This window comes from Saccopteryx leptura, chromosome 6 (genome assembly GCF_036850995.1).
Source record: "Saccopteryx leptura isolate mSacLep1 chromosome 6, mSacLep1_pri_phased_curated, whole genome shotgun sequence".
NCBI lineage: Eukaryota > Metazoa > Chordata > Mammalia > Chiroptera > Emballonuridae > Saccopteryx > Saccopteryx leptura.
The window spans coordinates 49,153,301-49,178,898 of NC_089508.1; the positions used below are offsets into that span (position 1 = coordinate 49,153,301).

At 37.6% G+C, this 25,598-nt stretch overlaps 2 protein-coding genes across 2 annotated transcripts in view; one reads left to right on the forward strand and one right to left on the reverse strand.

Annotated features, from left to right (window-relative positions):
• Window positions 1-25,598, forward strand: part of SOS2 (SOS Ras/Rho guanine nucleotide exchange factor 2) — a 111,505-nt gene that overhangs the window by 68,062 nt on the left and 17,845 nt on the right. The window contains exons 12-16 of the mRNA XM_066344336.1: window positions 619-741; window positions 4,687-4,790; window positions 7,418-7,640; window positions 11,115-11,234; window positions 11,383-11,545. Coding sequence (XP_066200433.1) covers window positions 619-741; window positions 4,687-4,790; window positions 7,418-7,640; window positions 11,115-11,234; window positions 11,383-11,545 — 733 coding nt within the window. The remainder of the gene's footprint in view (window positions 1-618; window positions 742-4,686; window positions 4,791-7,417; window positions 7,641-11,114; window positions 11,235-11,382; window positions 11,546-25,598) is intronic.
• Window positions 9,184-25,598, reverse strand: part of PAQR5 (progestin and adipoQ receptor family member 5) — a 443,329-nt gene continuing 426,914 nt past the window's right edge. Inside the window, exon 9 of the mRNA XM_066344348.1 lies at window positions 9,184-9,246. The gene's annotated coding sequence lies outside the window, so the exon portion shown is untranslated. The remainder of the gene's footprint in view (window positions 9,247-25,598) is intronic.

Genomic DNA, 25,598 nt, shown 5'->3' on the forward strand with positions numbered 1-25,598 from the left:
AGAGAGGAAGGAGAGGGGGAGGGGTGGAGAAGCAGATGGGCGCTTCTCCTGTGTGCCCTGGTCGGAATCGAACCTGGGACTCCTGCCTGCCAGGCTGACGCTCTACCACTGAGCCAACCGGCCAGGGCTTTTTTTTTTAACTTTGATTTTTACTTTATCCACTTAGTTATGGTCTTTAAATATTGTTTAAGATTTAATTTGGGCCTTCTCTTTGGATTTATATTAATTTATTTAAGGAAATTTATGTCTACTTGCATTTAAAAAATAAATATTAAGGACAGGTTATTAGATAAGCCATCTCTGTTACATTCTTTAAAAAAGTTGTACTCCTTAAAGATTTTTTTCTTGGATCTTTTCCATTGATCTTTTATATGTTGAGAAGTACTAGTTACTAAACTTTTTTTGATAAAAGACTATAAAACCTTAGTACCGTATAGCCAAAGGCCAATTTTTGTAATATGTAGTACTTTTAAGAGAAGTTTATCAGTAATTTTACCTTTCACATAAATGATAGTAAAGAAGATTGTGTATTTAAAATATTTTTCCTGCTATATCTGAAATCCTTTTCATTTGTATATAAAAAATGAAAAATTTCTCTCATTTTGCTTTTCTTCTTAGATTTGAAATTCCAGAGCCTGAACCTACTGAAGCAGATAAATTGGCAGCAGAGAAAGGTGAACAGCCAATTAGTGCAGACCTTAAAAGGTTTCGCAAGGAATACGTCCAACCAGTACAACTTAGGTTTGGCTTGAATATATTTTTTTATTTGCCATTAAATTTTCAATATATCGTTAGCATGAAAATTCTTACCTCTTCATTTAGGTATTGGTATTGTTGTTAACTTCATAGCAGTTAAGTTAAACTTCCAAAGTTCTTTCTATATGAAGCTTCTTGTAAATACCCTGAAGAATTTTAATTATTAAAATGTGTTATTTGCATCAGCTGTTTGGCATGTGATATGCTTACAGTCCAGGATACCTATTAAGTAAAATTTATAAAATTGCACATGAGGTTGCCTACTGTCTACTCCTGTCCACCTTGTTTTTTTTTTTTCCCCTTTATGTCTCATTGTGATTATCTAATAATCTTGGATTTACCATTTTGCTATACTGATTTTATCCTACATCTATTCGTTTATCATTCTTCTATTGGTCCATTAATTATCTAATTTGGGGAATGTATTTCAAAGTACACTTCTCCTCAAGTACTTCAATTTGTTTATTATTAACAGTATTCGTTTATTGTTCTTTTGCTCTAAACTGTGTATACAGTGTACTTTGGTTGAATTTTAACAAATACATACATCTCTAGAATACAAACTCCTTTTGAGATATAAAATACTGTCGTCATCCTAAAAAAGTCCCCTCATGACCATTCTATTCAATTTTTGTTCTCTTTGCCCAAAGCAGTATTCATCTGCCTACACAGATTAATTTTACTTATTTTAGAATTTCACATAAATGTATTCTTACATTATATACTCTTGTGTCTGACTTCTCTCACTAAACTTGTTTTGAGCTTGTTATTGCTTGTATCAGTAGTTCTATTTTATTGCTGAGGTGGAATTCTCTTATATGAATATACCACAGTTGGTTTATTAATTTTCCTACAGAAGGACACCTGATTTTTTTCAGTTTTTGATTACTATTAATAAAGCTGCTATGAACTTTATGTTACAAGTTTTTTGGGAATATATTATTTTCATATAGTGTTTTTGGTAAATAACTCAGTTATTGGATTGGTGTATGTTTAATATTGAAAGAAATCACCAATTTTCCCCCCAAAGTGATTATATTATATTACATTCTCACCAGCAGTGTATGAGAGTTCTAGTTGCTCCATATCCTCATCAACATTTAATGATGTCAGCCTTTATATACTTCAGTCACACTGATAGGGTATAGTGGTATCTCTCCAGTTTTAATTTTTATTTTTCTGATGACTAATGATGTTGAGAACTTTTTATTGTTTCTTATTGGCTGTTTATACTTACTTTGTGAATAATCTATAAATATTAAAATCTTCTGCCTCTTTTTTGAGTTGTTTTTTTATTATTGAGTTGTTATAATATATGAGTAAGGTTAGATTCCAGTATTTTGTTAAATAAATGTTTTACAAATGTCTTTTTCCGGCTCTGGCCGGTTGGCTCAGCGGTAGAGCGTCGGCCTGGTGTGCGGGGGACCCGGGTTCGGTTCCCGGCCAGGGCACATAGGAGAAGCGCCCATTTGCTTCTCCACCCCCACCCCCTCCTTCCTCTCTGTCTCTCTCTTCCCCTCCCGCAGCCAAGGCTTCATTGGAGCAAAAATGATGGCCCGGGCACTGGGGATGGCTCCTTGGCCTCTGCCCCAGGTGCTAGAGTGGTTCTGGTCGCAAAAGAGCAACGCCCCGGAGGGGCAGAGCATCGCCCCTGGTGGGCAGAGCATCACCCCTGGTGGGTGTGCTGGGTGGATCCCGGTCGGGCGCATGCGGGAGTCTGTCTGACTGTCTCCCCGTTGCCAGCTTCAGAAAAATACAAAAGCCTGACCTGTGGTGGCGCAGTGGATAAAGCGTCGACCTGGAAATGCTGAGGTCGCCGGTTCGAAACCCTGGGCTTGCCTGGTCAAGGCGCATATGGGAGTTGATGCTTCCAGCTCCCCCCCTTCTCTCTGTCTCTCCTCTCTCTCTCTCTCTCTCTCTGTCTCTCTCTCTGTCTCTCCCTCTCCTCTCTAAAAAAATGAATGAATGAATAAATAAATAAATAAAAAAAAAAAAAAAAAAAAGAAAAATACAAAAAAAAAAAAATGTCTTTTTCCAATCTGTGGTTTTTCTTATTAATAGCTGTTACTTTTCTTAATAATAGCTTTTGATGAGCAGAAAATTTTAATTTTGATGAAATCAAATGAGATTTTATGAGACTTTTTTTCTCTTACATGATAATTTTTAAATGATATTGGATGCTGTAGAAACTAGGAAGGAGAGGAAATGAAAACAGTTATTTGAATTGAGCTAGTGCAGGCTAGAAGCTAACAGTATTGTGATATCTTGAAATATTCTCTAAGCTAACAGTATTGTGATATCTTGAAATATTCTCTAAGCCACAGAGCTAATTTGGCACACATTGACTAAGGTGGTTTTACTTCAGATAGCATGACAGAGATTGGGAATTTAAAGAACTTTCTTAGTCTGGGAGAAAAACTATTGTCTGTCAGTTAGTGGGAAAGAAAGCTACCTAGAAACAAACAAGTGTTGGCAAAGGTGTGGAGAAAAGTGAACCTTCATGCACTGATGGTGGGAATGCAAACTGGTGCAGCCACTGCGGAAAACAGTATGGAGTTATCTCAAAAAAATTAAAAGAAGAACCTGCGTTATGGCCCAGTAAATTCACTTCTGGGATTTTATCTGAAGAAACTCAAAACACTAATTCGAGGAAATGCATGCACCCCTGTGTTCATTGCGGTATTATTTACAATGGCCAAGATTTAGAAGAAGCCCAGTGTCCATCAGTAGATGAGTGGATAAAAAAGTTGTGGTACATTTACACAATGAAATACCACTCAGCTGTAAAAAAAGAAGGAAATCCTATCCTTTGTGACAACATGGATAGACCTGGACAGCATTATGCTCAGTGAAATAAGCCAGTCAGAGAAAGACAAGTACTATATGGTTTCACTCATATATGGAATATAATGAACCAAATAAACTGACAAACAAAATAAAATGGACTCGAGAGCAGACTGACTGCCATCAGAGGGGAGGTAGTTGCGGGGGTGGGTGAAAAAGTGAAGGGGTTAAGCAAAAGAAGAATAAACCTCCTAGACACAGAGAACAGTATGTTGATTATCAGAGGGAAGGGGGCATGGGAGGTGGTAGAAGAAAGTATAGGGGGGATAAAAGGTGATGGAAAGACACTTGGCGTGATGAATACACAATACAATATACAGATGATATAGAATTGTATGCCTAAAATGTATGTAACTTTATTAACCATGTCACCCCCAATAAATTCAATTAAAAAAACAAATAATCACTCATTGAAATAATGAAGAAAAAATGTTAATATGTTAATCGAATTAATTTATAGTATCTAAAAGCCTCTGGTGGCAAGTGGAATGTTGTTTTTGTATAGATGAAGTAAATCTCTACTTGGAAGGTTGTAAGTAATACAGAATATTTTTGTGTTACTGCAAAACAGAATAACTCTATCAGAAATACTTTTGTCTTTTGAAATAAAATAGAATGTGGGCATGCCTGTAAATTATATACTAATATGATAATAGCACTTGATTTTAGAACCAAATACACTAAATCTTAGTTGATTTTCCGTCTTATGTGGAAAATATATAAAAATTTAGATTTCAAAAAATCCTTTTTAATATAAGCACTTAAAATAGCTTTTATATAATATAGAGAATGAATTTTGTATGTATGAATAAAGAAAAGGTACTTTTGTGAACATAAATGGGTAAGTACAAGAACCACAATTTTATGCGTATAAATTTTTTTTTATATAATAAAAGTCTGGAGATCGACTGTCTTCATATTGTTGAAGTACTTAAAATATTAATTAAATACAAAGTATAGACTCTTTGAATGTTACAGTGGCCTTTGTATATAAAGCTGTCACCATGGCATTAGAGATATAATGAAGTGTAATTAAATTCCCAGGTTTCACTAAAATGTGGTTTCTCCTCCCCCCCCTTTTATCAGGATCTTAAATGTATTTCGGCACTGGGTTGAACACCATTATTATGACTTTGAAAGAGATTTGGAGTTGCTTGAAAGACTAGAATCCTTTATTTCAAGCGTAAGAGGTATATTATTTAAAGGTTTGAATCTTACATCACACTTGAGTTTATTGTTAAATTTGTATGATTTTTAATTTAAGAATCTAAACTAATCATTTTTAAAATAATATTTGGAATAATTTGTGTAGACTCTAAGGAGCTCATGTATGTTTAGAGTCACTTGAAGTCTTAGAGCCTTACCTTTTTAAGTTGTTTAGGAGAATTGTGGTTTTAAAAAAATCAAAAGTCTTCCTGACCTATGGTTGCACAGTGGATAAAGCATTGACCTAGAATGCTGAGGTATCACTGGCTGGAAACCCTGGGCTTGTCTGGTCAAGGCACATATGGGACTTGATGCTTCCTACTCCTCCCCCTTTCACTTTCTTTCTCCCTCCTCTCTAAAATAAATAAAATCTTTAAAATAAATAAAGAAGTCAGAAGTCCTCTTTAATAAGTTTAAGCCTTTCAAATTTTGTCTCATATCAACATTGCCATTCCTTTAACTAATTAAATATTTGTATAATTCTATGTTTTCATACTCTCCTTCAGTTTATTCTTTAGTTTTGAATAGTTAACAGTGTTGGGTTTTTTTTCTTTTTTCTTTTTTTTATTTGAGAGAGAGAGACAGGAAGGGAGGAAAGAAGGTAAGAAGCATTAACTTGTCGTTGCTTTCACTTTAGTTGTGCATGGAGCTTCTCTTATGTGCCTTGACCAGGGCCATGCCAGTGTCCCCTTGCTCTAGCCAGAGACCATTTGGGCTCAAGCTTGAGAGCTCTGGGATCATGTGGACCATCCCCACTCAAGCTGAGCAGCTCCGGAAGCCCAGGGAGCCAGTGACCTTGGGCTTTGAACTGGTGATGTCAGCATTCTGAGTAGATGCTTTATGCATTTTGCCACCATATAGTCAGGCAAATAGTTAACAGCTTTATAAGGACTGTTTATTTTACCGTGAAAAGTTTTTAGTGTATTTTTGGCATCTCAGAGATAGGAGTTTCCTATCTGAAGTTGCAGAGCATACATAGCCCATGAAATGAACCTGTAGGCCATGAACATTTAAACAAATGTATGTGTCATCAAATGTATGTTATTGAATCATATCTGATATTATAAAGCATTGATTAAGAATACTGTAAACCTAGCTTATGGTATCTTCTTGTTCTTTTTTGTATGTTTGTTTTTTGATTTTTGATTTTAGAGAGAGGGGAAGAGTGAAAGAGACAGAAATTTTTATTTATTCATGTACCCTGACTGAGGATTGAACCCTCAACTTTGGCATATTGGGCTGTGCTCTAGCCAACCAAGCTATTCAGCCAGGGCACATCTGCTTGTTCTTTAAGAGAATTTTACTTTAAATAGAGAATATGATTTCTTTGTTTCAATTTTGAGATATTTGAGATAACATTTTATGTGTATTTAAAATTGTTTATAGTACCAAATTAATTTAAGTAATATTATTAAAGTAATAAACTAGATTATATGTGATCTAAGAAGCATCTAAAAACCCACATACCATATTTCCTTATGTATAAGATGTACTCTTTTTTGAAAAATTGGGTATAAAAGCTGGGTGCATCTTATACAGTGGTTGTATTTTTTTTTTACTTGCATTTCCGGCTTTCTTGCACTTGTTGATGGAACTGAGGATGAGGCAATCTATGAAGACAGTGATTCGTCAGAAACAGATGAGGACAAGCTAATGGATGGAAGTTTTGACAGTGATGAGTTGTATGAATTTTATGATACATAAAACTTGAGTTCAATACCTTTATGTAATACATATTTTTTTTCAAATTTCGGGTCCCAAAGTTAATGTGCGTCTTATACACGGGAGCAGCTTATACATGGGGAAATATGGTATATTAGATAAAGCAAGTAAATCATGTTAATATCTATAGTTAATGTCTAAAGGCCTTTGCTGTACACATACTCAGGATAACCAAATAGTTGATGTGTGAAGGCCTCTTTTTATAGCAGTATTACAACTAATAAGTGAAGAATTAGTGATAGAATTAGAATATTACCATTTCTCACTTCTAGTTATGTCACAAAAAGAGACATAACTGGACATTATATGTATCTTGTTAGGAATATTCTTGCAAGTGTTTGTGTCAAAAAATTGATTCTGAATCAGATCAAGCCTCTCTGTGTCTGGTTACAGAAGATACAGGGACAGAGGAACATGGCATGACACCACAGGGATAGATTTGGCAAGATTAGGACTTGAGAAAACACCACAGAGCAAAAATTAAATTACAAGCAAAATGAGAGATTAAAAGAGACTTGAGACATACTGACTCAGTGCAATGTGTAGATCTTGTTCAAATCCTATTTCAGATAAACCAACTATAAGAAAACATGAGATAATCTGAATATTGAACACTAATATTTGATGATATTAAGAAGTTATTATTTTTTGTATGTGATAATGGTATTGTTATTTTTAAAAATCTTTTAGATATACACTCAAATATGAATGAAATGATACTTTGTTTTAGGTTTGTTTTGAAGTTACATAGGGATAGGAGGGAGGGAATGAGTGGGATTAGATGAAACAAAAGATACTGTTGAGTTGATCATTGTTGAAACTTGGCATGAAGAACCATAGTTATTTATCAAATAAAAGACATTTTGTTCATGTTCATGTCTTTTTGTAGGGAAAGCCATGAAGAAATGGGTTGAGTCAATTGCTAAGATCATCAAGAGGAAGAAACAAGCTCAGGCAAATGGAATAAGCCATAATATTACCTTTGAAAGTCCACCTCCACCAATTGAGTGGCATATCAGCAGACCAGGACAGTTTGAAACATTTGATCTCATGACACTTCATCCAATAGAAATTGCACGTCAACTGACACTTTTGGAATCTGATCTCTACAGGTAGACATTAATTAATAATATGCTGCTCTGTTTTCAAGAACCTTGAACATACCTCTGTTTTCAGAACATTTAGTACATTATTTATGAGTGCTTAAAAGTACCTTATCTATTCTTGTGGACACATTGGAAAGTTCATAGCACAGCTGTTCTGCAGGTAAAAGTCTTAAAACATGGCTATTTAGGCCTAGCGTTGGTATTAGCAATCCTTCATAAGAGCAGTGGCAGAGGGAAGACTTAAATCAATAGAGTAGCAACCACTTTCAAGACAGTCACTGAGCTCCTACTCCTGTTTCTCAGATTGCTTTATTGAGTTGTTTCAGCTGAGTCAGTCAGTTTGGATGCTAGGCTTTGGCAGCTAGGTACAGTAGATAGAAAAGAGTGAGACAAGCTTGCTTTCTTCTTTTTTTTAAAATTCAGATTCTATTTAATCAAAATTTTACTTGGGAGCTTGACCAGGTTAGGTTTGTTAGGCAAATGAATAACAAAATTGTTAGAGGAGTAAAGATTTCTTAACTTCTTTTAAGGAATCTCAAATACTTGAGCTTTTTGAAGTCAGTTTTTTGAAGTCAGTATGAACTTTAAAGAGAAGTTATTTCTGAAGTAGTATAATGATGAACCATACTTAAAACTTCCAAGCCGTTTTCTTTCATTTATAAGGGTCACTAGAAATGTGTTTGGCTCTTTATTTTAATCTGTATCCTATCATCTGTCTTTATATACAAAGTGTTCTTGCCATCACCGTATATCTATGCAGATCACCCTTCACAACCTAACATTTTGGTTTTATGGTTTCATCACTTCCAATGTCATTCTCTACTCCAAATCAGATAACTTCCATGGTCATAGTGCTTCCAAAACACAGTCTTCTCTCTCTTCTCTTGCTTTATCACCTTCTTCCTCTATTATCTTTTTTTAAACTACTATCCTTTCTTAGTACATAGCCCCTTTCTGTCCTTATCTCCCTCCTAATTTCATCTGTTGTCTTTTATTTACAACCCAACCCAGGCTCCTATGAAGAATGTAGGCCTTACTCCCCACCCCCCATTAAAAAACAAAACAAAACACCACTATCATCCCATCAAAAATTTTTCTGCATTCAGGAACACCTTTTAAAATACAATGCCTTAAGAAGTTATCCTGGTTAGCAGCCAGTTGTTTTTTGTTTGTTTGTTTGTTTGTTTTTAACAAAGATTACACAGAGAAAAGTAACAGTATATAAAGTTCAGTGTTGATGAAGAATGTAAAAGAATATAGGAGGACATATTCTCCATTAGCATTAGACATAAAACTTTGCCTTTTTTTTTTTAAGTGAGAGGCAGGGAGGCAGAGAGACAGACTCCTGCATGTGCCCCCACTGGGATCCACCCAGCAAGCCCACTAGGGGGCAATGCTCTGCGCATCTGGGGCTGTTGTTCCCTTGCTCAGCAATGAAGCCATTTTTTTAATGCCTAAGGTGAGGCCACAGAGCTATCCTCAGGGCCCTGGGCCAACTCCCTTGAACCATTCGAGCCATGGTTTCGGGAGGGGTAGAGAAGCAGATCATCGCTTCTCCTGTGTGCCCTGACTGGGAATCAAACCTGGGACATCCACACACCAGGCCTATGCTCTACCGCTGAGCCAACCAGCCAGGGCAGAACTTTGCCTTCTTTAGAATTGGGTCTTTGGTTTGCCCTGGCTCTGCTCTTCAGAATTTTTTTTTTTTTTTTTTTACAGAGACAGAGTCAGAGAGAGGGATAGACAGACAGGAACAGAGAGAGATGAGAAGCATCAATCATTAGTTTTTTGTTGTGCATTGCGACTCCTTAGTTGTTCATTGATTGCTTTCTCATATGTGCCTTGACCGCGGGCCTTCAGCAGACTGAGTAACCCCTTGCTGGAGCCAGCGACCCTGGGTCCAAGCTGATGAGCTTTTTTGCTCAAGCCAGATGAGCCTATGCTCAAGCTAGTGACCTCGGGGTCTCGAACCTGGGTCCTTCCACATCCCAGTCCAACGCTCTATCCACTGTGCCACCGCCTGGTCAGGCTGCTGTTCAGAATTTATCACACACATCAGAGGTTGTCAACATCTGATTCAGAATGTTGTGTTTTATTTTAAGTAATTTGGAGTTCAGATGGTTTTTGTTTACATTGTAGGATTTGTGATAGGTAGGAATGAAAGGACTTGTTACTTAAGATAAAGCAAATAGTACTGAATCAAGTTTTTCTTCATACAGTGACTATTTATGAATGGACATCAGAAAGAAAAAAGCATTTAGCTCTATGTAGACTTGCTTGCAGAACATTGAAACCTTTGTTAAATGATAATATGTATTATAGAAGACGGGTAACATACATAAAACATTGACACTGTAAACTAAATTTCTGGCAAAATCGTAGAACCACTTTAAGAAAACTTATTTTTAAAACTATTAGCAAGTACTCATTTGTACTCAAAGTTACTAATTAAAAATATTTTTAAAAAGTCAGTAATCTAATCTGTAGGATGTTGATAGCAATACCTTGGGTCAATTTTTAAAATGATGTAATCCTGACCCACTGTATACAAAGATTTAAGCTGCTCTTTTGTTTGATATTTTTAACTAAATATTTCAGGTATTCCAAAGAATGTAGAAAACAATATAATGAGGGCTCACAAACAACAACAGCATTATGAATAAAATTGAAATCATTGTGTAATTCTCCCCAATCCCATTTCTCTTTTTCTCCCAAATAATATCACTATCTTATATTTGGTGTGTACTGTTTTTGTGTATGTCTTTGTAATTTACAATACATGTAAACATTTATAAACATATAACATTGTTTTGCACATTTTAAAACTATATTTATGTATTATCTGCAGCTTGTTTTTTTACTTAAATAGTTTCTAGCACTTGTTCAAGTTGATAAATATAGCTCTAGTTTGCTTATTTTAATTGTTGTGTGCTATTCCATTGTATGAATACTCCATAATTTATCCAGTCTCTTGATGATGAGCTTCTAGGTTACTTGGGACTTTTCACTCTTGCAAACAGTGATTCACTGAACATTCCTATAAATGGGTTCTTAAAACCTGTTATATCTCAAGTATATACCTAGGTGTAGAATTGCTGGGTGATCTAGTATATATATCTTCAGTATTGTGAGAAATTAACAGATTGATTTACAAAGTTATTGTATGAGTTTTTACTTGTACATCAGTGTAGGAAATTTTTTGTTTTTTCACAATTTTACCCATTTGGTATCTGACTTTTGTCGGTCTTAACAGGGATAAAATGGAATTTCATTGTAGTTTGATGTCCTTTTCTCTGAGTAAGAGTAAAGTATTTTTTTGTATTTGTGGCTAGTTGGGTCTATTCCTCTGTGAATTAGCTCTTCTTTGTCCATTTATCTTTTGGGTTAATTGTGTTTTTCTTATTAAGTATTAGGAGACCTTTATATAATATCGATAATAGTCCTTTGTAGGTTAAATTGCATTGATTTTTGGTTCCACAGGAAAGTTCAGCCTTCTGAACTTGTAGGGAGTGTATGGACCAAAGAAGATAAAGAAATAAATTCTCCAAATTTATTAAAAATGATTCGTCATACTACAAATCTTACGCTTTGGTTTGAAAAGTAAGTTTGTCTCATTCTTACTAATCATAATTTACGTCATGTATAAGCTAAAATCCTTACTGAAAATATATTTCCTTTCTACATGAGGTAAGGAAATTGTTTTCTAAACCATGATTTTTTTTTCTTTCTTTCCTTTTTTTTTTGTTAGGTGCATTGTGGAAGCAGAAAATTTTGAGGAACGGGTGGCAGTACTAAGTAGAATTATAGAAATTCTGCAAGTTTTTCAAGATTTGAATAATTTTAATGGTGTATTGGAGATAGTCAGTGCAGTAAATTCAGTGTCAGTATACAGACTAGATCATACCTTTGAGGTAAGTTTTAGACTTAAATATTTCACTATTTTGGGAGGGAGATAAATTAATGTAAAGAGATTCCTTCTACCACTGATCTTTTGGAGTAAATCCTTTGTAAATCCACCTCATTCCCTTAAATGCAGTGATATGATATTAGAAAATACATTAATATACAGGCCCTGGCCAGTTTGCTCAGTGGATAGAGCATTGGCCCAGTGTGCCGATGTCCCAGGTTCAATCCCCGGTCAGGGCATACAGGAGAAGCGACCATCTGTTTCTGTCCTCCTCTCTCTCTCCCTTTTCTGTCTTCCCCTCTCGCAGCCAGTAACTTGATTGATTTCAGTGTCAGCCCTGGGAGCTGAGGATAGCTCGGTTGGTCCGAACATCAGCCTGAAGTGCTGAGGCTAGCTGGGTTGATTTGAGTATTGGCCCAGACAGGGTTTGCCAGGTGGATCCCGGTCAGGGTGCATGTGGGAGTCTGTCTTTCTGTCTCCCCTTCTCTTACTTTGTTTAATTAATATGCTTACCTAAAATGTAATGAAGCTCCGAATGGACTGATAGTTTCAAATAATGACAAAGGAGTTTAAATATACAAATTACTTTAATCGCCTTTGGTACACAGTTGAAGAAAGAGTAACATGTAGAGAACTCTTTCTAAAACCTAAATTTGTTTTTTTTAATTATAAAGTTGTATATGTTTACTGTTTATTATAGAAAATTCAGAAGATATAGAAAGTATAGAAGAATCTTTTACATATGTTATTAATAATAAAATTGAGATCATATTAAACATAGATTTTTATGGCCTATACCTTTTTATCATAAACATTTTCTTGTTTTATTAACTCATCATCAAAAACAAATTTTTAATGGCTGTGTGGATTTCTCTTACATGGATAAACCATAATTTATTTTATACTCTATTGTGGGACAATTAAGTTATTTCTGATTTTTTGCTGTGAAATAATTTAACATGGAATATCCATGTACAGAAATCCTTGTAAGAGTTTATTTTCCTGGAATAAATTTCTAGAGGTAGAATACCTGGGTCAGAGTATTTATACCTTTTAAGACTTTTGATACTATCATCAAGGTGCTTTCTAGCAAGATATGATAAATCCCCCTGGGCTTTACCTTATTAAAAACTTATTTACAGATTTTATGGTCCAGAAAAAACTTTCTCATTATTTAAAATTTGTACTATTAAAAATTAGTAGTAAGCGCCTGACCTGTGGTGGCGCAGTGAATAAAGCGTCAACCTGGAAACACTGAGGTTGCCGGTTCAAAACCCTGGCTTGCCTGGTCAAGGCACATATGGGAGTTGATGCTTCCTGCTCCTCCCACTTCTCTCTCCCTCTCTCTCTCTCTCTATCTATCTATCTCCCCCCTCCTCTCTAAAATAAATAAATAAATAAATTAAAAAAAAAAATTAGTAGTAAGGTTGAATATTTTAAAATTTATTTATTGGCCATTTAATTTCTTCTTTATAATTTACATCCTCTTTTTTTTTATTTGGATGTTTGCATATTATTGATTTTTATCAACTTTTTATATATTAAAGATGCTAACATTTAGTCAAATACTTCAGTTTTGTTTTTTTTTAATAAATAAATTTTTATTTTAATGGGGTGACATCAATAAATCAGGGTACATACATTCAAAGAAAACATTTCCAGGTTATCTTGTCATTTAGTTCTGTTGCATACCCATCACCCGAAGAGAGATCGTCCTCTGCCACCCTCCATCCAGTTCTCTCTGTACCCCTCCCCCTCCCCCTCTCCCTCCTTCACTCCCCCTACCCCCCCGTAACCACCACACTCCTGTCCATGCCTCTTAGTCTCGCTTTTATGTCCCACCAATGTATGGAATCCTGCAGTTCCTGTTTTTTTCTGATTCGCTTATTTCACCCCGCACAATGCTACCAAGACTCCACCATTCCGCTGTAAGTGATCCGATGTCATCATTTCTCCTAGCTGAATAGTATACCATGGTGTATATGTGCCCCATCTTCTTCATCCAATCCTCTATATTTTTTTTACAGTGATTAAAAGCCTTTAAGCAAACTCTTGGCCAATACAGCAAGAGTCCATAAAAGAGTAGTGTCCTTAACATGTTCACCAAGTCCAAGTTGGCCCCATCACCATGCCAAATCCCTGAAAAATGCAACCCAACCACAGTTCAGTCTGTTAGGAGCTGTCACAGGGAGCAGGAGTCCAGGAAAGTTCCCCACAGGAAAAGTCCGCATGGCACTGGAATTGTTGTCATCATTCTATACTTTGCAGCTCATGTCCAAGTCCCAGTGACCACTGCTTCTCGCTGGTAATGATTCAGGTAGACTGGAAAAAGCCATTTGCAGCATGCGTGGATATGGAGCTTCTGTTCTCCTCTGCCTGGAGAGTTAGACCAGGTTGCTTTTCCCTGGAGCTCTGTGACTGTGGCATGGTAAAGAGAACCTTGGGATACACTAAGCTGGGTGGCAAAGGTAAATTCATAATACAAGTTGGCAAAAGGAGGAAAGAGAGCTCTAAATTAGGAGTAGGTCCCAGCCTGAAATATGAGTGGGGCATTGAGGTAGGAAGGGTAAAGGAAACACTATATATTAAGCAAAGCAGCAGAAAATAGGACTATCAACACCCACAACAGAGATCTTTGAGGGAAGAATAAAAAACCCAATCAGGCAAAACATAGTTAAGTGGCCCTTGTGCAAATGAGATCAGTTTACCTGCCTCTTGGAAGAAATACCCTAGGCTCGTCCACAGTGTCGTAGATGGGGCCGATGGCCCTGGGCACCTTCAGCCTTCAGTGGCAAACCCCAGCTTTCTGGGCAAGGTTAGGTCATAGGTGGCTGGAGCAGGGCTGGAAGAGACTGAACCCTCCCTTAGAGGAGCGAGGGGGAAGCCCACTTTCCAGTGTCCCTGTTTCCTCACAGCAGAGGTGTGTAAGCCTGGCAGGCTTTAGCTCAATGACCTTCCTTTCCACTATTGAAGCAGGATCCAGATGGCATCCTATGAGACCCCTTTGGGGCGTTGGAGCCTTTAAGGGTGTATCCTAAAAGCTGGTAGTTCCCCTGATCTCTATTGGGCTTTTTCTGCCTCTAGGTATCTTAAAAGCCATTCTCAGAAGATCTCGCTGAGGGGTTTGAGGATCCCCATCCGCCTATATAAATCTTTTCCATATATCTGGAGCTATTTGGAAAAAGACAAAACAGTGTTATTAGCTAGATCTAATAAAGAAGGTAGTAGTTTGCAGGCGAAAAACATTTGGTGTCTCCTGTTCAGCATTCAAAAGAAATGTAAATTTTTTTTTTTAAGTAAAAAGCATGATATGGTAGACCCGTCAGAGTCATTGGCCTGGTGTGCAGGATTCCCAGGTTCGATTCCTGGCCAGAGCACACAGGAGAAGCGCCCATCTACCTCTCCACCCCTCCCCCTCTCCTTCCTCTTCGTCTCTCTCCTCCCGCCCGCAGCCAAGGCTCCACCGGAGCAAAGCCACCCCGGGCACTAAGGATGGCCCCATGGCCTCCGCCCCAGTCGCTAGAATGGCTCCGGTTGTAACAGAGCAACACCCCAGATGGGCAGAGCATTCCCCCCTGGTAGGCATGCCAGGTAGATCCCAGTCAGGCGCATGCAAGAGTCTGTCTGACTGCCTCCCCATCTCCATCCTCAGAAAAATACAAAAAAATAAATAAATAAACGAAAAAATACTACAAAAAAAAAAGGGGGGGGGATCATTCCCTTGTGCTAAAGCTCCAGGGAGCATGGAGTGAGCCTGAGTATGTCCTATGAAACATGGAGCTCTATGTTGACATATAAGTCTTTGAAGAAGTAGGAACTGCTGAAACAGTTTTTCAGCATTTTTCCCTAAGACAGCAGTCTTTATAGTGGAAACACCATACGTAAATATTTGCTGTCTGTCTATAGATTAAGGGGGGAATATGGCAAATGCTGAAAAGCCATGATCTTTGTGCCCCTCCCCTCCCCCAACCCCCTTCCTCACCTCCCCCCACCTTGTAACCCCAACACTGTTGTTCATGTCTCTGAGTCTCATCTTTATGTCCCACCTATGTATGGAATCATATAGTTCTTAGTTTTTTCTGATTTACTTCTTTCACTCAGTATGTTATCAAGGCCCATCCATGTTGTTGTAAAAGATCCTATGTCATCATTTCTTTTGGCTGAGAAGTATTCCATAGTATATATACACCAAAGCTTTTTAATCCACTCGTCCTCTGATGGACACTTGGGCTGTTTCCAAATCTTTGCTATTGTGAACAATGCTGCCGTAAACATGGGGGTGCATTTCTTCTTTTCAAACAGTGCTATGGAGTTCTTGGGGTATATTCCTAACAGTGGTATAGCTGGGTCAAAAGGCAGTTCGATTTTTAATTTCTTGAGGAATCTCCATACTGTTTTCCACAGTGGCTGCACCAGTCTGCATTCCCACCAGCAGTGCAGGAGGGTTCCCTTTTCTCCACATCCTCACCAGCACTTAATCTGTGTTGTTTTATTGATGAGTGCCATTCTGACTGGTGTGAGGTGATATCTCATTGTGGTTTTAATTTGCATTTCTCTAATCATTAGTGATGTTGAACATTTTTTCATATGCCTGTTGGCCATCTGTGTGTCCTCTTTGGAGAAGTGTCTATTAATTTCTTTTGCCCATTTTTGGATTGGATTGTTTGTCTTCCTGGTATTAAGTTTTACAAGTTCTTTATAAATTTTGGTTATTAACCCCTTAACAGACGCTATGTCAAATATATTCTCCCGTTGTGTAGTTTGTCTTTTTATTCTGTTATTATTGTCTTTAGCTGTGTAGAAGCTTTTTAGTTTGATAAAGTCCCATTTGTTTATCCTGTCTTTTATTTCACTTGCCTGTGGAGACAAATCAGCAAATATATTGCTGCGAGAGATGTCATAGAGCTTACTGCCTATGTTTTCTTCTAAGATGCTTATGGTTTCACGGCTTACGTTCAAGTCTTTTATCCATTTTGAGTTTATTTTTGTGAGTGGTGTAAGTTGGTGGTCTAGTTTCATTTTTTTGCAGGTAGCTGTCCAATTTTCCCAACACCATTTGTTGAAGAGGCTGTCTTTACTCCATTGTATTGTCTTACCTCCTTTGTCAAATATCAGTTGACCATAGAGCTGTGGGTTTATTTCTGGGTTCTCTGTTCTGTTCCATTGATCTATGTGCCTGTTCTTATGCCAGTACCATGCTGTTTTGAGTACAATGGCCTTATAATATAACTTGATATCTGGAAGTGTGATATCTCCCGCTTTTTTCTTCCTTTTCAAGATTGCTGAGGCTATTCATGTTCTTTTTTGGTTCCATATAAATTTTTGGAATATGTGTTCTATGTCTTTGAAGTAAGTCATTGGTATTTTAATCGGTATTGCATTGAATTTATAAATTGCTTTGGGTAATATAGACATTTTAATGATGTTTATTCTTCCTAACCATGAGCACGGTATATGCCTCCACTTATTCGTATCTTCCCTGATTTCTTTTATCAATGTTTTATAATTTTCCGAGTACAAGTCTTTAATCTCCTTGGTTAGATTTATTCCTAGGTACTTTATTTTTTTGGTTGCAATGGTAAAGGGGATTGATTCCTTGATTTCTCTTTCTGACAGTTCATTATTAGTGTATAAAAATGCCTCTGATTTCTGAGTATTGATTTTATATTCTGCCACCTTGCCAAATTCATTTATCAGGTCTAGTCATTTTTTGACTGAGACTTTAGGGTTTTCTATATACAATATCATGTCATCTGCAAATAATGATAGTTTTACTTCTTCTTTTCCAATTTGGATGCCTTTTACTTTTTTTTCTTGTCTGATTGCTGTGGCTAGGACTTCCAGAAGTATGTTGATTAAGAGTGGTGAAAGGGGGCACCCCTGCCTTGTTCCTGATCTTAAGGGGATTGCTTTTAATTTTTGCCCATTGAGTATGATGTTGGCTGTGGGTTTGTCATAGATGCCTTTATCATGTTGAGTTATGTTCCCTGTATTCCCACTTTGCTGAGAGTTTTGATCATGAATGGGTGCTGGACTTTATCAAATGCTTTTTCTGCATCTATTGAAATTATCATGTGGTTTTTCTCCTTTCTTTTGTTTATGTGATGAATCACATTGATTGATTTGCGAATATTGTACCAGCCTTGCCTCCCAAGAATAAATCCTACTTGATCATGGTGTATGATTTTTTCCATATATTGCTGGATCCGGTTTGCTAATATTTTGTTGAGGATTTTTGCATCTAAGTTCATCAGGGATATTGGCCTATAATTTTCTTTTTTTGTGTTGTCTTTGCCTGGTTTTGGAATCAGAATTATGCTCACCTCATAAAAGGAGCTTGGAAGTCTTCCTTCCTCTTGAATTTTTTGAAATAGCTTGAGAAGGATAGGAGTTAGTTCTTCTTTGAATATTTGGTAGAATTCACTTGTGAAGCCATCAGGCCCAGGACTTTTCTTTTTTGGGAGTTTTTTGATAGCTGTTTCAATCTCATTTGTTGTAATTGGTCTGTTTAGGTTTTCTGATTCTTCCAGATTGATTTTTGGAAGATTATATATGATTCAAGGAATTTGTCCATTTCATCTAGGTTGTCTAGTTTTTTGGCGTACAGTTCTTCATAGTATTTTCTTACAATATTTTGTATTTCTGTTGTGTCAGTTGTTATTTCTCCACTCTCATTTCTAATTTTATTTATTTGAGTCCTCTCTCTTTTTTTCTTGGTGAGTCTCGTTAAAGGTTTATCGATCTTGTTTACCTTTTCAAAGAACCAGCTCCTGGTTTCATTGATCCTTTGTATTGTTTCTTTAGCCTCTATGCCATTTATTTCTGCTCTGATCTTTATTATTTCCTTCCTTTTACTAGCTCTGGGCTTTACTTGCTGTTCTTTTTCTAGTTCTTTTAGATGCAGGGTTAAGTTGTTTATTTGAGCTTTTTCTAGCTTCTTGAGGTATGCCTGTAATGCTATAAACTTCCCTCTCAGGACTACTTTTGCTGTGTCCCATAAATTTTGAGTTGATGTATGCTCATTATCATTTGTTTCTAGGAATTTTTAAATTTCTTCTTTGATCTTAATGTTAACCCATTCATTGTTTAATAACGTGCTATTTAGTTTCCAAGTGTTTGAATGTTTTTCAGTTTTTCTATTGTGGTTGATTTCTAGTTTAATGCCATTGTGATCAGAGAAAGTGCTCGATATGATTTCAATCTTCTTAAATTTGTTGAGACAGCTTTTGTGCCCTAACATGTGGTCTATTCTAGAGAATGTACCATGAGCGCTTGAAAAGAATGTATATTCTGCTGTTTTAGGGTGAAAGGTTCTGAAGATATCTATTAAATCGAGTTGATCTAATGTCCTTTAAGTCTGCTGTTTCTTTGTTAATTTTCTTTCTTGAGGATCTATCTAATGATGTTAATGGGGTATTGAAATCCCCTACTATTATAGTATTGCTGTTGATCTCGCCCTTTAAGTCCATCAAAGTCTGCTTTATATATTTAGGTGCTCCTATATTAGGTGCGTAGATATTTATAATGGTTATATCTTCCTTTTGGATTGCTCCCTTTATCATTATGTAGTGACCTTCTTTATCTTTAACTATGGTCTTGGTTTTAAAGTCCATTTTGTCTGATATAAGTATTGCTACCCCAGCTTTTTTTTCATTTCCATTTGTGTGAAATATTTTTTTTCCATCCTTTTATCTTCAGTCTGTGTGCATCTTTTGATTTAAGGTGTGTCTCTTGTAGACAGCATATGTATGGGTCCTGTTTTCTTATCCACGCAGCTACCCTATGTCTCTTGATCGGATCATTTAATCCATTAACATTTAAGGTTATTACTGATATGTAATTGTTTATTGCCATTTTTTTTCTTTAAAACTGTTTTTTTCTTTTGCTATATTCTTTTTTTCCTTTGATCTGTTTACAACAGGTCGCTTAGCATTTCTTGCAGCCTTGGTTTGGTTGCAGTGAAATCCTTGAGTTTTTTTTTGTCTGTAAAGCTTTTTATTTCTCCTTCAATTTTAAATGATAGCCTTGCTGGATAAAGTAGTCTTGGTTGTAGGTTCTTGTTCTGCATTACTTTGAATATTTCTTGCCATTCCCTTCTGGCCTCAAGTGTTTCTGTTGAGAAGTCAGAAGTCATCCTTATGGGGGCTCCTTTGTAGGTGATAGTCTTTTTTTCTCTAGCAGCTTTTAATATTTTCTCTTTATCATTTAGCTTTGATAATTTAATTATGATGTGTCTTGGTGTTGGTTTCTTTGGGTTTCTCCTTAATGGAGTTCTCTGTGCTTCGTGAACATGTGAAATGTTTTCCTGCCTTAATTGGGGGAAGTTTTCCGCTATAATATGTTTGAACAAAGTCTCTATCCCTTGTTCTTTCTCTTCTTCTTCAGGAACCCCTATGATGCGGATGTTATTTCTCTTCATGTTGTCACAGAGCTCTCTTAGCGTTTCCTCAGACTTTTTGAGTCTCTTTTTTCTGCTCTGCTTCTGTGCCTTTATTTATTGTGTCCTCTAACTCACTGATTCGATTCTCTGCTTCATCCATCCTGCTTTTAATTCCTTCCATTGTATTCTTTATTTCAGATATTGTATTTGTCATTTCTGACTGATTCTTTTTTATTATTTCAATGTCCTTTTTTATATTTGTTATCTCTTTATTTAGGTTTTTGTAATGGCCATCTATGGTTCTAATATCTTTGAGCATCCTAACAATCGTTATTTTAAACTCTGCATCTGGTAATTTGGTTATATCTGATTCACTTAGGTCCTTTTCTGGGGATTTCTCTTGGTTTATTTGTGTTGTATTTCTCTGCCTCCGCATTTTCTCTTCACGGGAGTGGCTGTGATCATGTGCTCGGGTGCACAAGGGTTGGTGGTCTTGGCCTTTGCCCTGCCCCCGTGTATGACGTTATGCTCGGTCCTGAGGGCACTGGCCAGCACCTTTGCTCAGCTGCGGGTCTCCACCTGTTTCTGAGCTTTCGCCCTGCCCTTGCAGGAGGATCCCACTCAAGGAACAGCTGCTAGCCTTGGCTCTACCGCCGGGCAGGGCTGCGTGCCCAAGCTCAGCTCCGTAGCGGAACTCCGCCTCTTCTGGGCTTTTGGCTCCACCCCCGCAGGAGGAGCCGGCTACCAAGTCAGACCGCAAGCCTGGGTTGCACGGGCGGGGCAGGGCTGTGCTCCTCTGCCCTTGCTCTGGGGCTGGTCTCCACCCTTTCCGGGGTTCCCGCCCTTCTCCTGAGGCTGGATTACAGGCTGCCGGCAGCTGAGCTTGACCGCTTTTGCACGCCCCCTTCTCCCCATCCGGGCAAGATTGAGCTCACACCTGAGCCCAGTGGTGGCCAGCCGGCTTCCGCCCCTGCCATCAGAACCGTGCTTTTGTCTCCTGCTGCCGCCCACTCTCCGGTGCACCCTCAGCAGCGTGGGTGGGGGCGTTGCAGCTCGGACCCTAAGACTCACTACTGTAGACCCGAAGGTTCCCTCCTTCTATGCGACTCTGCTCTGAATGCGGCGGGGGAGCTTGTTTGGCTGCTCTCCTGCTTTCCTTTGCTGGTATTGCTGTTTCCGGGGGAAATATTCACTTCAGCTTTGGGGAGTGACTCGTCCCAGGGGTTAGGGTGGCTATCTCCCAAAATGTTTCTCCCTATGCCTCCTAGATTACACTCTCTTCCTGTTACTGTGGTCCTCCCCCCCCCCCCCCCCCCCGTCCCCAGGAGCCCCAGGTGATTGTTTTTGAGGGAGATGTTCTGCGCGGTCCCTTTAAGAAGGATCCTGGGTCTGAGAAATCAGACTCTCACTAACAGTATCCTGACTTATTTCCAGCTAAATACTGTCCTTACACCTCTTCTGGGCTCTGGGGTTGCAAGCTGGGGCTTTGTTCCTGGGGCTCAGGACCCTTTCCCCTCTGCTAAACTCACTTCCCGCCATGCGAGTCTCTCCCTGCTGCCGTTCGCTCCGAGGAGCTGGGCAGCCCTCTCCGCGTTTCCGTGTTTCCGCTTTTCCTACCAGTCTCGGTGTGGCTTCTTCAGTGTTCCTTGGTTGAAGAGTCCTTTTAGTTTCTACTTCAGTTTTTATTCTTCAATTTCTATTTGTCTTTACCTGCTTTTTAAATGAAATTTTATATAATGTTTTTGTTGTTGTTGGTTTTTTGGGGTTTTTTTGTATTTTTCTGAAGTTGGAAATGGGGAGAGACAGTCAGACAGACTCCTGCGTGAGCCCGACTGGGATCCACCTGGCACGCCCACCAGGGGGTGATGCTCTGCCCATCTTGGGCGTTGCTCTGTTGCAGCCAGAGCCATTCTAGCGCCTGAGGCAGAGGCCACAGAGCCATCCTCAGTGCCCGGGCCATCTTTGCTCCAATGGAGCCTCAACTGTGGGAGGGGAAGAGAGAGACAGAAAGGAAGGGGGGGTGGGTGGAGAAGCAGATGGGTGCTTCTCCTGTGTGCCCTGGCTGGGAATCGAACCCGGAACTTACATAATGTTTTTATGTATGGAAGTTTTATCATTTTTATTTAAATATATCAATTTCTTCATTTATTACTTTTCTTTTGCTTTTGTACCTATCTTTTTTTTAATGCCAAAGTGAAGGAAGGATAAAATGTTAGAGATGAAGCTATACAAATATATATATTGCCTTTGGCAAGGTGAATTTTTACACTTTCTGGAAAATAATCTGTCAATATATGTTAAAATTAAAATCCACATACTCTTAGAATCAGAAATAAAAATGCCAAAAAATAAAATTAATGCACAAGATGTAATTTTTGCAGCATTAATTGTAATAGCAAAAACTGTAAATAACTTGTATGTTCATCAGTATGAGAATGATTGAATACATTATCCTAAACCTATAATGTAAAGTATTGTTCAGCTACAGAAAAAAGTGAATAAGGGTCTATATGTATTGTCTTAGAAGAATATTTTTGGTATTTTAGAGGGAAGATCATTTAAAAACCAGAATAATGTATATACTATGATTTCATCATTTTGATGTAACAGAACAAACACTTAAAATGTAAGTGAAGTTATAAGAGCATTGAAAAGAGTGTGGAAGAATACATACACTTTTCTTAACGTTGGTTCTTTCAGTGGGTGTCATTAGGAGGAAGTGGAGGATAAATAGCATTCATGTATATTTTTTATTTGGATATTTTCATTTTGTTGACTTGTATGAACTTTTTATATATTAAGGATATTAACAGTCAAATAGTGCCCAGTATTAATCTATTTAATAAATTAATTTCAGTTCTGATTTTGAAATACTCTGAAGTAGTATATTCATTTTGAGAGGTTAAGCTTTAGTTTGTGTACAGCCTGACCTGTGGTAGCGCAGTGGATAAAGCGTCAACCTGGAACGTTAGGTTGCTGGTTCAAAACCCTGCACTTATCTGGTCAAGGCACATATGGGAGTTGATGCTCCCTGCTCCTCCTCTCTGTCTCTCTCTCTTTCTCTCTCCTCTCTAAAAAATGAATAAAAAAAATAAATAAGTAAAGATAATATTTAAAAGAGAAAAAGAAAGGTGAGAAATTCTTATTAAAAAATATTGTGTACAGAACAATATTTCTGAAAATATAAGATTTATACATATGTATGGGAATATGTGTAAGGTATAAAGAATAAAAATATTTTTATAAGAATAAAAATACTAGATGTATACCGGCATCTAATTTAAGAACTTCTACCAATTCAGTGCCAAATACCATTCTGAATTTCATGCTTATCATTCTCTATTTTTCTATAGTTTTACTATTTCTATCTCAGAACAATATATCATTTTGCATATTTCTTAATTATATATGAATATAATTCTTTAAAGACTTTTTCACAAAGTATTATATTCCTAAAAGTCTACCATGTTCTTTCTTTCTTTTTTTTTTTTTTTGGTTGTTTTATTTTTTTATTTTTTTGTATTTTTCTGAAGCCAGAAACGGGGAAAGACAGTCAGACAGACTCCCGCATGCGCCCAACTGGGATCCACCCGGCATGCCCACCAGGGGGCAACGCTCTGCCCACCAGGGGGCAATGCTCTGCCCCTCCGGGGCGTCGCTCTGTTGCGACCAGAGCCACTGTAGCGCCTGGGGCAGAGGCCAAGGAGCCATCCCCAGCGCCCGGGCCATCTTTGCTCCAGTGGAGCTTCGGCTGCGGGAGGGGAAGAGAGAGACAGAGAGGAAGGAGAGAGGGAGGGGTGGAGAAGCAGATGGGAGCTTCTCCTGTGTGCCCTGGCCGGGAATCGAACCCGGGACTTCTGCACGCCAGGCCGACGCTCTACCACTGAGCCAACCGGCCAGGGCTCTACCATGTTCTTTCTTATAACTATAATTTATTCTTTTTCATAGCTCTGTCATAGTATAGGTACAGATTTACCAAAATTTATTTATTTATTCATTAGCTAATGGTCATTTGGATTGTTTCCAAGTGTGGGGTTTTTATCAGTGATATTGCCATGAACATTTTCTGCATATAACCTGGTACAAAAAATAAATAAAAATTAAAAAATAAATAACCTGGTACATACACATGTACAAATTTCACTTAATTTATATACATAGAAGTATAATTATTATTGAAAGGATATGAATGTCTTCAGCTTTACTATAATATGTTGACAATTCATTTTCTCAAGTAATTTACACCAGTTTGTACTCCTACCAGAAATGTATCAATTTGAGTTGTTTCACAATCTCACCAACACTTGATATTTTCAGTTCTTCTAATTTTTCCAGTCTTGTGGTTTTGGTTTATAAAATCTCCTGATTCCTAATGAGTTTGAATCTATATTTAAATGTTTAATCATTCTTTGTCTTTCTTCTTGTCGAAATGTTTTTACTTTTTTGCTGAGTCTTTCTGTTGTATAAATTCTCTTATATACTGGAATTTAATCCTTTATCAGTTATGTGTGTTGTAAATATTTTAAAAGCTTGTCTCTTCACCTTTTTTAAATGATACTGTTTAATGAACAAAAGTTTGTAGTATATCAAGTTTACTTATCTTTTCCCTTGTAATTTGTGTCTCATTTAATATATTCTTCTGTTAACCTTAATGTTTTGTCTTTCACATTAATTTCTTAATCCAGCTGGAGATAAGTTTTGAGTATGGGGTAAGGTTGGAGTCTTAATTTCATTTTTGTTTCATATGGCTAGCAAGTTGTTCCCAAATACTTTGCAAGTTCATTCTTTCTTCACTGATCTATAGTGCCAGCTGTGTCATAAATTGAGTGTCTGTAAATATGTGGACTTGTTTCTGGTCTCTCTATTGTGTTCCTTTGATGTATTAGATTATTCCTGTGCTAGTGCCACATGACTAAATTACCATAATTTTGTACTAGTTCTTGATATAGTAGGCCAAGTCCCCACCAGTCTTATTCTTTTTCAAGTCACCACTTTTGACCCTTTGCTCTTCTATATAAATTTTAGAATCACTTTGTTTCACTTTTTTAAAAATTGGGATTTTGGCTATGGCCAGTGGCTCAGTGGATAGAGCATTGGCCAGGTGTATGGATATCCCAGGTTCAATTCCTGGTCAGGGCACACAGGAAAAGGACCATCTGCTTCTCCCTCCTTGCCTCTTCTCCTTCTCCCCCTCTTCCCCTTCTCCCCCTCTTTCCTTTTTCCCCATCTTTCTCTTTTCTCCCTCTTCCCCTCCTGCAGCCAATGGATCGATTGAATCGAGCATGGCTCCTGGCGGATAGCTCCATGGGAGTACTGTGATAGCTCCGTACTCCAGTATTGGCCTCAGATGGGAGGGGAGGGTGCCAGGTGGATTCTGGTTGGGGTGCATGTAGGAGTCTGCCTTACTATGTTCCCTCCTCTTACCTAAAAAAAAAATTAGGATTTTGATAGGAATTGCGTTGGCTCTATAAATCAGTTACTGAAGAGCTGACATTTTTACAATGAGTTCTCCCAACCATGATGTGAATATGGTTTATATTTCCATTTATTAGTTTATTTAATACGGTTTATGGTTTTCTTCATGGACATCTTACACCCTTCGGTTAGGTTTGTAATAAGTTAAAGGAAATGCGTTGAACAGTTCACCATCAAGTATGTTTGCTGTGGGTATGAGTGT